Below are 13,834 nucleotides of genomic sequence, written 5' to 3' on the forward strand. Positions count from 1 at the left end.
TTTCACTTAATCTCTGTAATTACTTGGTAGATTTGTTTCAAACTTAAAATAGTTATTTCTCATCATCACCTGTAATTACTTGATGGATTTGTTTCAAACTTAAAAGTTATTCCTCATTATCACCCACATCATATGACACAAGGGTCATAACTCTCACACCAATATTTCATGAATTATCCCCCTTTTTACTTAGAATTTCAGGTTAAAGTTTTGATGCACTTCCACTCAATCTCAGTTATTACTAAATGGATATATTCAAACTTAAAACAGTTGTTCCACCTTATCACCCACATCATATGACACAAGGTCCATAACTCTGGTACCAATATTTCATGAGTTATGCCCCCCCCTTTTACTTAGACTTTCAGGTTAATGTTGATGCATATTATTTTTCACTATATCTCAGTTATTACTAAATGGATTTGATTCAAACTTGAAGTTGTTATTCCACATCATCACCCACATCATATGACATAAGGTGCAAAAATCACTCTTGCACCAATATTTCATGAATTACCCCCTTTTTTGCTTAGAATTATACTTATTTTGTTATTCCACATCATCACCCACATCATATGACACAAGGTGCAAAAATCACTGTTGCACCAATATTTCATGAATTATCCCCCTTTTTGCTTAGAATTATACTTATTTAATGTTTTTTATGCCCCCGAAGGGAGGCATATAGTTTTTGAACCGTCTGTCTGTCTGTCGGTCTGTCAGTCTGTCGGTCTGTCCGCAATTTTCGTGTCCGGTCCATATTTTTGTCATCGATGGATGGATTTTCAAATAACTTGGCATGAATGTGTACCACAGGAAGACGACGTGCAGTGCGCAAGACCCAGGTCCGTAGCTCAAAGGTCAAGGTCACACTTAGACGTTAAAGGATAGTGCATTGATGTGCGTGTCCGGTCCATATCTTTGTCATCGATGGATGGATTTTCAAATAACTTGGCATGAATGTGTACCACAGTAAGACGACGTGCAGTGCGCAAGACCCAGGTCCGTAGCTCAAAGGTCAAGGTCACACTTAGACGTTAAAGGATAGTGCATTCATGGGTGTGTCCGGTCCATATCTTTGTCATCGATGGATGGATTTTCAAATAACTTGGCATGAATGTGTACCACAGTAAGACGACGTGCAGTGCGCAAGACCCAGGTCCGTAGCTCAAAGGTCAAAGTCACACTTAGACGTTAAAGGATAGTGCATTGATGGGCAAGTCCGGTCCATATCTTTGTCATCGATGGATGGATTTTCAAATAACTTGGCATGAATGTGTACCACAGTAAGACGAAGTTTCCTGCGCAAGACCCAGGTTCGTTGCTCAAAGGTCAAGGTCACATTTAGATGTTAAAAGATAGTGCATTGATGGGCATGTCCGGTCCATATCTTTGTCATCGATGGATGGATTTTCAAATAACTTGGCATGAATGTGTACCACAATAAGACGACGTGTCACACGCAAGACCCAGGTCCGTAGCTCAAAGGTCAAGGTCACACTTAGACGTTAAAGATCATTTTTCATGATAGTGCATTGATGGGAATGTCCGGTCCATATCTTTGTCATTCATGCATGGATTTTAAAATAACTATGCATGAATATGTGACACAGTAAAACGATGTGTCACGCGCAAGACCCAGCTCCGTAGGTCAAAGGTCCTAAACTCTAACATCGGCCATAACTATTCATTCAAAGTGCCATCGGGGGCATGTGTCATCCTACGGAGACAGCTCTTGTTTATCTCTCGTATTACATTAAAATAATTCTTTTGACACAGACTCGAGCAAATGTCCAATATCTTCATTCTAATTGCAGTCATTAAACACTCTAGTGACAGCTCCAGCTTCCCAAATAGACGAGCGCGCTGTTTCCTGTGGCAGCACTTGTTGTAGTACCTGATTAAGGGTGGTGAGTGGTATTAGATTATAACATAATAATGCCAGGCAAATGAATAGGGGAAAAAATATAACTTAGTCTGCACTTTGCATGCAGAAAGGCTTTTGAACATGCAAGAAATTTTATGAAAGATTTGAGGTAATTTAGGTCCTCTCCAGAAGTAACTTGACACACTAAAAGCTAATGTAATAATAAAACGGCTCAATATGAGCCGCGCCATGAGAAAACCAACATAATGGCTTTGCGGCCAGCATGGATCCAGACCAACCTGCGCAGGATCCATGCTGTTCGCTTTTATAGCCAATGAGAATTAGAGAAACCGTTAGTGAACAGCATGGATCCTGACCAGACTGGGCAGATGCGCAGGCTGGTCTGGATCCATGCTGGTCGCAAAGCCACTATATTGGCTTTTCCATGGTGCGGCTCATATATTTAGTTTCCTCTGTATTCATAGTGGTTTTAATGGGTATGTAGGAATTTTTTGTGACGCATAGGAGTCCTTCTGAAAAATTCTTATAAATCATTGGTATTTGATATAATGGATTATATATGCAGAGACAGTGTTATTTCAAGTTTAGATATGCGATTCAAAATTTTTTGCAACATGTTGGATACTTGAAAGGTAATTGTTACAAGATTATGATAAATATAAACGGTTCTGCTCAAAAACTGCTAGACTGTTGGAAGGGTATATGGTTAGTTGGACTTGCATTCCAGCCATAACTTGCATGTTCTGCTTCAGGTATATGATCATTGTTGTGGATGAAGTAAAATTTTAGTGGCCATAATTATTAAGACATCAGATCACTTGCCAATCACTGCTGTGAGTTCAAAACCTGGTTTGGGGGTGCAGATTTTTTTCATGTGAGAAAACCCTCCATTTGGCTTTTGGAAGGTCACTGGTCATTCTCAGGTCTAACAACCTCCACCATTGAAGAGCTGGAAATTCACCATATGACCTTCAGTTGTGTCAAAGTGAGGTTAAACACAACAGAAAATTCATTGTAACCATGTGCAGGCAAGTTTATACATATCTTGGTCCACATTAAGTCCAATTACGAGAACCATATATCCCATTGAGGATTCAGGATACTTGTAACATGAATAATGTAGAATAGTGGTCTGAAATATTCAGAATATTTATGGACTGCTCAATAAATAAAACAGTGTCTGCTGTAGGCGAAAACATTCTCTCCATAAAGCACGGCTGCTGTCTTGTAACCTTTTGAATGGCTTCTGTCCAATATGGGCAATGGATTTAGAACCGAAAGAGAATGGTATTCCAGTTTAAATCGATGGCAAAAAATCATTGGTTAAGAATTGCCACTTGGAATTCAGAACATCGTTCTGAGGTACTAGGTATGGTACTTTCAGAATATTTTGTTCAATGCCAAGAAATCTGATGCTTTAGAAAACTACTGGTAACCACAGGGAAAATATTTCATCTCAAGGACAAGATATTGATTTCATCTTTGATCATCGATATATCAAGACTGGTAATTGAAAACATCATCTGTAGGAAGACAAACTGAGCTGTTGTATCCAGCCATGTTGTAGAATAGATAGAGGAACTTCTATAAATCAGCTAGGGTACAATTTCCTTCTATAGAAGTCTCTGGAGAAATTTTTACTTCATTCATCAATGATTGTAACTCAAGTGGGAAACTAAAAACCATTGATGTTCCCGTCAAGATAGACATTGAATGGTTTGCTGTAGGAATGATACGGATTAACGATTTTATCTTGTTTGCTTTGTTCTATATTTGGATTGCTTTGATGGTCAGGTGGGAGTGGGGTTTTTGCTTCCAGCACAACTTTTTGAGTGGGAATGTAGACCTTGTTCAGAGCAGTATTGACCCAGTTCATATTAACTATGATCAAATGTTTCATAGGAGATATAATAAGTGCGGTATTGTCTTCGCCATTTGTATGTCTTATCTATCTGCATTTTAGGTTTATGCTTTGTCTTCAAAGCTTGTGTGTGGATTTCAATGAAATTTCATAAGAGTGTTTGGTGTAAAGTCTATTATAAGTTCCATATATCCTTAAAGGTATCTAATGTTCATCTTACACTAATATTGTTTATTTTTAGAAAAAAATTGGCATAAATACTATGTTTGGTAATGCTAATATACCGGTATATAAAGAAAGAACAATGACATCACTGTGCCGACTGTGTAAAATGTCTGCATGATTTCTTTAAATTAATTGTATTTAAATTCAATTTTTGATGTTTCGAACTTTATATTGTTGCTTTCCTTCTTACTAATTACAGTGCTTTTCAGCATTTAAAACTGTTTAGGTCAGTGCTCATTAATCGAGGGCTCAGCACGAAAGTAATCTATCTGCTTTTATTTCTATATACACTTAGACTAGTTTCGCTCTGAGCCCTCGTTTTATAGTTTTTCAGGTTTTGAGACATTATGTCGTCTCGAGTCAGAGCTCAGGATGTTTCCATATTCTATCTAGGATAATACATAGTTAGAGAGTGAACATTAAGTTACTGCTAAAGTCCGGAAACCATTTCTAGGAAATAAATTGGATTTATCCTCCACTGGCAGGATAGTATTCAACAAATGGTTCCAGAGTGGATGATGTCTGCTGTACAAAATTAGATTCCAAATATTAAGTTTATACTAAAAGGGCTTAATGTATTTTCAGGGGAAATTTTAGGTCAAAATTTTTCATTGGAGTGCCAGCTTTACCTAGTTATTAAATTGTTTCATATTTAGAAAATACTTCCAGGCATCTAGCAATTAGATCTGTTTTTCAGACGTTACAAGGCGAACTTATTTTGCTGTTTTTTTCCCATTTTCCAAATTTGCGCCCATCAGTTTGATAACCATTTTTCTCTTCAGGTGAGTCCATAACGGTGTGACGATGGACACCTTCTTGATGAGGATGCGACGCGCAGCAGGGTCACCTGATGACCCAGATGTGCCAGAAACAAATGCTGCAGTGGCAGGAAACGGAACCAGTTTGGATGTCACAACAGCAGCAGCAGCAGGGGGAACAGAAAAATCTGGTATAGACAAACTTGAAGCCCAAGTCATGGAACAAATACAGAGATGTAAGAATATGATTTGTAGATTGAATTACTTAGCTGTAAGAATATGTTTCAAAGACTAACTGAGCTCAGTGTTAGAATATCATATGCAGATTGTAGCAATATAGTAAAGCTTAGAAGATTTTTAGAGATGTAAGAATATCGAATGTATATATATATATATTAAGGATTTGAGTTAAAGATTATAACAGAGCTTTAAGAATATGATTTGTAGATTATATTTGTTGATGCCTAGCTCAAACTGGTAAAAGTCATAATAAGCAGTAAAAGATTTTACATTATTTTTTTGTCTGGTGTAACTTTTTATGCCCCCGAAGGCGGGCATATTAAAATCGCACTGTCCGTCCGGTTAATTCTTGTCCAGGCTGTAACTCTTTCATCCATCAAGGGATTTTGAAATTACTTGGCATAAATATTCATCATAATGAGACGACATGTCATGTGGGTGACCCAGACCCGTAGCTCCAAGGTCAAGGTAACACTTAGAAGTCAAAGGTTAACAGAGTCTGTTTCATGTCCAGTCCATAACTCTGCCATTCATCAAGGGATTTTGAAATTACTTGGCATAAATGTTCCTCATAATGAGATGACATGTCTTGTGCAAGATCCAGACCTCTAGCTCTAAGGTAAAGGTCACACTTAGAGGTTTAAGGTTAACAGGGTCTGTTGCTTGTACGGTCCACAACTCTGCCATCGATGAAGGGATTTTGAAATTACTTGGCATAAATGTTCCCTATAATGAGATGAGGTGTCATGCACAAGACCAGACCCCTAGCTCCAAGGTCAAGGTCACACTGAGAAGTCAAAGGTTTTTCTTGTCTGGTTCATAACTCTGCCATTTATCAGGGGATTTGAAAATAATTTTAAATAAATGTTAACCATATTGAAAATGTCTGTCTCTTAGGTCAAGATGAAGGTCACGAAATTATGTGTGATTTTTTACGCATAGAGCTTATCATTCTTGGGCATGCTTCAGGGGCATTTGTCACCAGTAGTGACAGCTCTTGTTTTAAAATGGGTAGCTCTGGAATAAAAGTTATAGAAACATTCATTAGAACTGAATTTAGACCAGTCTCAAACCTCTGGCATCTAATTGGTTGATTCTGAGCATAAATTTGAAATTGACCAATCGCAAGCTTCATTCTGGGACTGGTTTGCAGACTTAAGTTTTATAGCCTTGAAACCAGGTATTGCTAGGTCTTCCTGCATGTCCAAGCTGATTTGAATCCCAACATTGATTTGAATTTGATGAGAATAGTTTAATGTAATCATATAATAAACATGATGTATAATTTTCTGACTTTAATACAGTACATTGTAAGTATATAAATACAATGTCATGTAACTATGTTGGCATGTAGGAACACTTTTGTTTTCCTTAGACTGAAACATTTTTGTGCACTGTATATTACATAAATGAACTTGACACCAACTTCATTTTATGATTATTATCACCTGCAGTACTGTTCATTTGTCCAGTCTTATAAATCTCCTCATTGAAAAAAGTAGTGAATTGTCCCTTTATCATGTCAATTCAATTTCTGACCACTTTGTGCAGAGTTAATGCAGTCTTTATAATGATCCAACCTGATATGAGTCGTGCCATGAGAAAACCAACATAGTGGTTTTGCGACCAGCATGGATCCAGACCAGCATCCGCGCAGTCTGGTCAGGAACCATGCTGTTCGCTAACGGTTTCTTGAATAACAATATGCTTTGAAAGTGAACAGCATGGATCCTGACCAGACTGCATAGATTCGCAGGCTGGTCTGGATCCATGCTGGTCGCAAAACCACTATGTTGGTTTTCTCATGGCACGGCTCATATATTCTGGGTTTTTACAACACAGCAGACTTATTAAGGTGTTTTACTCATTTGAATTCCCTCCTGAAGAAATCTGGATGAGAATCTTGGAATAACTCAAATCTCACCATAGTCAGAAATACAGGAAACACCCATGTTGTTATGCGTGTCCATTTTTAATATGCACCCTAATTAGAGCATAAAATCTTTAGAAAAAGTGTTGTTGTTCACAGAACTCAGTTGAAAATATTGTTCAATCTTGAATAAATATTGTCATAATTATGATTTGAATGTTTTTTAGTCCCCTACAGGTGAAATACAGGGTTTGTCCGTCTGTCTGTACGTCCGCAAATCTGGGTCCTGCAATTACTCGAAAAGTATTCAAGCTTGGTTCATAAAACCTGGTATGAATATAGAGGGCAATATGTAGATAATGCACATACATGACCATTGTTTGTAGCCAAAGGTCAAGGTCACTATTTAAGGTCAAGTAATAATTGTTTCTTTTGTATGCATTGATGGATTATCTTAGTGGTACACACAAATATTCCCCTTGATAAGACAATGTGTCAACACATGATCTATGCTTGTCTATTAAAGGTCAAGGTCACTGTTTAAGGTCAAGTGAAAATTTGATTCTGCCTCATAACTTTTAATTGCATGGAAGATTTTTTTTATTATGACATTGAAATATTTCCCATTAGTAGACTGTTTGTTCCACACATGACCCATGGTTGTCAGTCAAAGATTAAGGTCACTACTGTAGATCAAATTAAAAATTTGTTTCCACTCCATAACTTTTATGTGCATTGATGCATTATCTTAATACTGCACACAAAAGTTCCCTATGATGAGACAATATGTTGTGTACATGATCTATGCTCGTAGGTGAAGCTCACTATTAAAATTTAAGTAAAGATAGTTTTTGTTTTGTAGCCACTAAATCCTTGAAGCATTTTTAGCTCATCTGATTTTTTGAAAAAAAATGATGAGTTATTGTCATCACTTGAGCGGTTGTCGGCGTGTCGGCGTTGCCTGGTTAAGTTTTATGTTTAGGTCAGCTTTTCTCCTAAACTATCAAAGCTATTGCTTTGAAACTTGGAATACTTGTTCACCATCATAAGCTGACCCTGTATAGCAAGAAACATAACTCCATCTTGCTTTTTGCAAGATTTATGGCCCCTTTTGTATTTAGAAAATATCAGATTTCTTGGTTAAGTTTTATGTTTAGGTCAACTTTTCTCCTAAACTATCAAAGCTATTGCTTTGAAACTTGGAATACTTGTTCACCATCATAAGCAGACCCTGTACATCAAGAAACATAACTCCATCTTGCTTTTTGCAAGATTTATTGCCCTTTTGGACTTAGAAAATCAGTTTTCTTGGTTAAGTTTTATGTTTAGGTCAGCTTTTATCCTAAACTATCAAAGCTATTGCTTTAAAACTTGCAACACTTGTTCACCATCATAAGTTGACCCTGTATAGCAAGAAACATAACTCCGTCCTGCTTTTTGCAAGATTTATGGCCCCTTTTGGACTTAGAAAATATCAGATTTCTTGGTTAAGTTTTATGTTTAGGTCAACTTTTTCTCTTAAACTATCAAAGCTATTTCTTTGAAACTTGCAACACTTGTTCACCATCATAAGCTGACCCTGTACAGCAAGCAACATAACTCCATCCTGCTTTTTGCAATAATTATTGCCCCTTTTGGACTTAGAAAATCATTTTCTTGGTTGAGTATTATATTTAAGTCAACTTTTCTCATAAACTATCAAAGCTATTGCTTTAAAACTTGCAACAGTTTTTCACCATCATAAGTGGACACTGTACATCAAGAAACATAACTCTATCCTGCTTTTTGCAAGAATGATGGCCCTTTTTAGACTTAGAAAATCATGGGTAGGACAATATTTCTATTACACAAAAAAAATCAGATGAGCGTCAGCACCTGCAAGGCGGTGCTCTTGTTAGTCTTTAAACAGTTGCCAACAACCACAATGGACAAGCACTAACAAAATTTTACACTGGTTGGGCACTTCTGTATTGCCACTGCAATACTCGGTCACTTGTTTCTTTTAAATATTATTTCATTTTTACAGAATTAATTATGTTTTGAAAAAAAGAAAATGAACTGTTTTTATTTTTTACAAATCATTTTGGCAATCCTAGCTTTTAGTCAAGTGTATTAAGAGTAGTTTCCCTTTACCAAAATGGCAAACAGTTGTAAAAAAAAAATGTCAAAGTTGCCATTGTATAAATTAATTACATACTTTCTGTTCAGCATTAAAAAATAAGCGCATTATAAATGAGTTTCTGTGGTATGCGCCAGTTTTGACTTCTGTACAGAATGACACAAATCATGCATGCATGCTATGTGATATTTGCATCATTAACTGCACTTCATGCTCTGCATATTTATAATCATATTGTATGGTATATGTAACAGCTTTTCCAACTATGTCAGTCATCAGTATAAATTATATAATGTAACTAGGTAACTGTTTAAGTTTAAAATGGCAAAAACATAACATTATGAGAGGATATATATAAGTGATTTAAAATGTTTGGCAGTAAGTAATTTATTTTCTTTGACTGACAAGTTTTTGTGCACAATTCACTTACCAGTGTCAGGTTCTGCTTACAGCCTGTACAGTAAATATTTATATTTGTTTGTATTAAACATAATATATGCAACATATACAAGCTCACACAGTTTGTTTGCAGCTTTATATCTAATTCAAAGTAAACAATTTTTTTGATGAAAATTCTTGCATGCAAGTAATTCTCTTCAAATCAAAGGTATGTAAGACTATGTTAAGGTTTCACCCACAGCTAGATAGCAATGCGTGTTAAAATGACTTAAACATAATACTTAATATTTTAAGCCTGAAACATAGATTTTACAAAGATATATTTTTGATTTACTCTGGCGTTGTCAAATAAATATGGATTGAAATGACTGTGTGCAGGAATCTTCTTTCTGCAGCTATTGATGGCTTAGTAAATTAATTTCAGCAGTATGACTTTGCTGTCGACAAAGTTAGGAGAAAATTGAGTATTTGCCGTTCTTAAAGTAATGGACCAGTAATGATAATCTGTGATTTTTAGGTGATTGCATATCTTCCGTATGGGCGTTCAGCTTCCTTTGGTCATTTTTTCATTACAACCAGAGAATTCGAAAATCATGGACTGATTGTCATTACAGGTCTGATACCTAAAGTCTAATTGTCTGAATTTAAACCTTGATGAATAAGGGCCCTGAAAAAAAGACTTTAAGAAAACTTCAATGAGAATAAAAACATGAATTCTTTTAGTACTTCCAGACAGGAATTTAGATTTTATCACCAACTACTGGTGTCATCAAATGGTAATTATAATCTAGATTTGTCTTCAGTCTTGCCAAAAATAGAACATTTCATTGTTCCCAGCAGTATAGTTTTCCTCACTGTTCTATCAAAATAACACAAAGTCACACAATTGAACTGATTGCTGTCATCAAAGCAATGTAAAGTCATTATGCCCACATGAAGAAAAAATGGTTAGATATTGTCATTTTTTGTCTCCAGAGACGCTCAGAATAAAACTAGTTTAGAGAGTAGGCGTTAGGTTTGTTAGATAAATTCTTTTTGAAAACCAATAGCAACCAGATCATTAAATAAATAACTATTTTAAATGCAAAATTATATAAACGTAATAATCAAACTCAAACGTATATAACAATACAGATAGCGGCCATGCATACTGGTAGAACAGTCTTGTAAAATAAAGAACAAATGTCTCAAAACAGTGGCATAATTTTGTGGATTATGCATGTTTTTTTCAGTTTATAATATATAATATCAAAGACTTATTGGTCATCTGATAAGCCATCTCTTTGACAAGTTGTTGAAAATCCATTACCTGGAATTATTGGAGATAAACAATGCTGTGATGTAAAAAGTAATAAGAGGAAGTAAAGAACAAAAGAACCATAACTCTTTTTTGAAAAGTTGTAAAATTATATCCCATTTTGTACATTTTTCCCCATATTTTTTGTTTAGATGATAAGTTTTAACTGTTGATGGGAATTTTAAATGGCATTCCAGATAAAATGGCGAAAGGTGGAAGAAAAGTTGATTTTTGCAGGAAGAATAATACTGTCTTGAATAATTTTAAAATTATCTCCCTTTTTAGCTCACCTGAGCCAAAGGCTTATAGTAAGCTTCTGTGACCGCTCAATGTCCGTCGTCAGTCATGCGTCCGTCGACATTTTCTAAAAAAATCATTTTCTTGAAAACCACTGGGCAGAATTACACCAAACTTCACAGGAATGATCCTTGGGTGGTCCCCTTTCAAAATTGTTCAAATAATTTAATTCCTTGCAGAACTCTGGTTGCAATGGCAACCGAAAGCTAAATCTTTAAAAATCTTCTTGTCCAAAACCGCAAGGCGTAGAGCCTTGATATTTGGCATGTGACATCATCTTATGGTCCACTATCAAGATTGTTCAAATTGTGCCCCTGGGGTGAAAAGAGGCCCCACCCTGGGAGTCACAAGTTTTACATAGACTTATATAGTAAAAAACTTTAAAAATCTTTTTGTCTAAAACCACATGATCTAGGCCTTTGATATTTTGTATGTAGCATTGCCTTGTGGTCCTCTACCAAAATTATTTAAACTATGCCCCTGGGGTGAAAAGAGGCCCTGCCCCGGGGCGTCTCATGTTTTACATAGACTTATATAGGAAAAAAAAACTTTAAAAATCTTCTTGCCTGAAACTGCAAGGCCTATGCTTTTGATATTAAGTATGTTGCCTTTCCTAGTGTTTCTCTACCAAATTTGTTCAAATTATGTCCCTAGGGTGAAAAGAGGCCCTGCACTGGGGGTACCAAGTTTAACATAGACTTATATAGGAAAATAAATTAAAGATCTTCTTGTCTGAAAGTTCAAGGCCTAGGCATTTGATATTTGGTATATAACATTGCCTGGCGGATCTCTAACAAGTTTGTTCAAATTATGCCCCTGGGGTGAAAAGAGGCCCAGCCCTGGGGGTCACTTGTTATGATTATGAGTTATATAGGAAAAAAATACTTAAAAATTATCAGGTTATATTGCTAGACTGTTTAATTATAATTACCTGATGACCCAAGTGATTAGGGATCACTTGACTGTGACCTTGACCTACTGAACTACTTTCTTGTTTTTTAAGATACAGCCTTGAAATTTGGATGACGTGGACAGTTTTGCACACCAATTTTAAAACTGTCCTTCAGTGGCGATGAATGTGACCTACTGACCTATTTTCTAATATTTTAGCGCCAGTTTTCTGTTTGAAACATGTGGCTCATATTACTCAGGTGAGCGATTCAGGGTCATCATGACCCTCTTGTTGTTTTTTTCTCTCATTTAGTAACTTTGCAGTTCTGACATAAACTAGAATGCTGACATTATTTTAGTGGGTGCGGCATCCCAAGTTATCTGACCTGAGCATAAATATTGTTAGAAGTCTGAAATATTAACTGTATTTATGAATGAGCATTCAAAAGGTAAAATATCAGTCAATATGGACAGGTTTTATACATTCCATCTGAAATGATTTATTGTTAATGGGGTTATTCTGAGCTCTGACATTTAATATTACTGGCGTAATTCTAGGCTCTTAATTTTGCTTTGATGAGACTGTGGAAGTAACCTTTCACATGCAATGCTTAATTCCTTGATGTACATCATCAACATGAAGTTTAAATGCATCTTATGTTTAGACTTTTATGGCCAGTTTACTTTTTGAGTTATGCCCCTTTTGTTTGACCGAGTCATATTACAGCTGCATCTTTACCTTATCTGCTTAACTGCTCCAGCAGTTTCGGTCCAGTTTAAATGAATATTGGTATACATCATCAACATAAAGTGGACATGCACTTATCTTTGGGATTTTCGTGTTCATTTGAAGCGGACAGTCGCTATCTTCTGATTTTATTCACACTAAAGATACTCGTTTATTTGCTCCTTTACAGGAAAGAAAAATAATCTATTTCTTCTTTAAACATTCCCTCACAACAGCAAGTCATTAAAAGCATTTGTGAGCTTGACTATTAAAACAATAGGTAAGGCTAATTTGCACTCACCAATTCATCAGCGCCAGTGTCTTCATTTGATTAGCTATTTTTTGTACTAAGTAAGTTGGTATCTCAGAAACCACTTCTGGGAATGGATTGAAACTTCACCACAAGTTTTTGGTTAAGTTTTTGTTAGGAATAGATAGAAAATAAACAACCTATGATGATAGGACATGCATTGTTAAGGTTCTGTAAACCTATTGTTCAACATTAACTTCCTTTAGTGACAAGGCTGTAAAATGCCCGCGTGTACGTTGCTGTCCTTTGGCAGCTATGGCAGCTATTTTTAGCTCATCTGATTTTTTGAAAAAAAATGATGAGTTATTGTCATCACTTGAGCGGTTGTCGGCGTCGGCGTCGGTGTCTGCGTCGGCGTTGCCTGGTTAAGTTTTATGTTTAGGTCAGCTTTTCTCCTAAACTATCAAAGCTATTGCTTTGAAACTTGGAATACTTGTTCACCATCATAAGCTGACCCTGTATAGCAAGAAACATAACTCCATCTTGCTTTTTGCAAGATTTATGGCCCCTTTTGTACTTAGAAAATATCAGATTTCTTGGTTAAGTTTTATGTTTAGGTCAACTTTTCTCCTAAACTATCAAAGCTATTGCTTTGAAACTTGGAATACTTGTTCACCATCATAAGCAGACCCTGTACGTCAAGAATCATAACTCCATCTTGCTTTTTGCAAGATTTATTGCCCCTTTTGGACTTAGAAAATCAGTTTTCTTGGTTAAGTTTTATGTTTAGGTCAGCTTTTATCCTAAACTATCAAAGCTATTGCTTTAAAACTTGCAGCACTTGTTTACCATCATAAGTTGACCCTGTATAGCAAGAAACATAACTCCGTCCTGCTTTTTGCAAGATTTATGGCCCCTTTTTGACTTAGAAAATATCAGATTTCTTGGTTAAGTTTTATGTTTAGGTCAACTTTTTCTCTTAAACTATCAAAGCTATTGCTTTGAAACTTGC

At 36.0% G+C, this 13,834-nt stretch overlaps 1 protein-coding gene across 12 annotated transcripts in view; it reads left to right on the top strand.

Moving 5' to 3' along the window:
- The window catches only part of LOC123551778 (synaptotagmin-1-like), a 111,132-nt gene that overhangs the window by 69,274 nt on the left and 28,024 nt on the right, over window positions 1-13,834 (top strand). For 8 of the 12 annotated variants that reach the window (XM_053541320.1, XM_053541319.1, XM_053541325.1 and 5 more), the window contains one exon: window positions 4,757-4,968. In XM_053541320.1, coding sequence (XP_053397295.1) covers window positions 4,779-4,968 — 190 coding nt within the window. In that variant the 5' untranslated portion in view covers window positions 4,757-4,778. Of the gene's footprint in view, window positions 1-1,817; window positions 1,911-4,756; window positions 4,969-13,834 lie in introns of all 12 variants that reach the window. The other 4 variants (XM_053541324.1, XM_053541328.1, XM_053541326.1 and 1 more) reach the window with 1 other exon arrangement.

Source organism: Mercenaria mercenaria, chromosome 4, assembly GCF_021730395.1.
Source record: "Mercenaria mercenaria strain notata chromosome 4, MADL_Memer_1, whole genome shotgun sequence".
Lineage (NCBI taxonomy): Eukaryota > Metazoa > Mollusca > Bivalvia > Venerida > Veneridae > Mercenaria > Mercenaria mercenaria.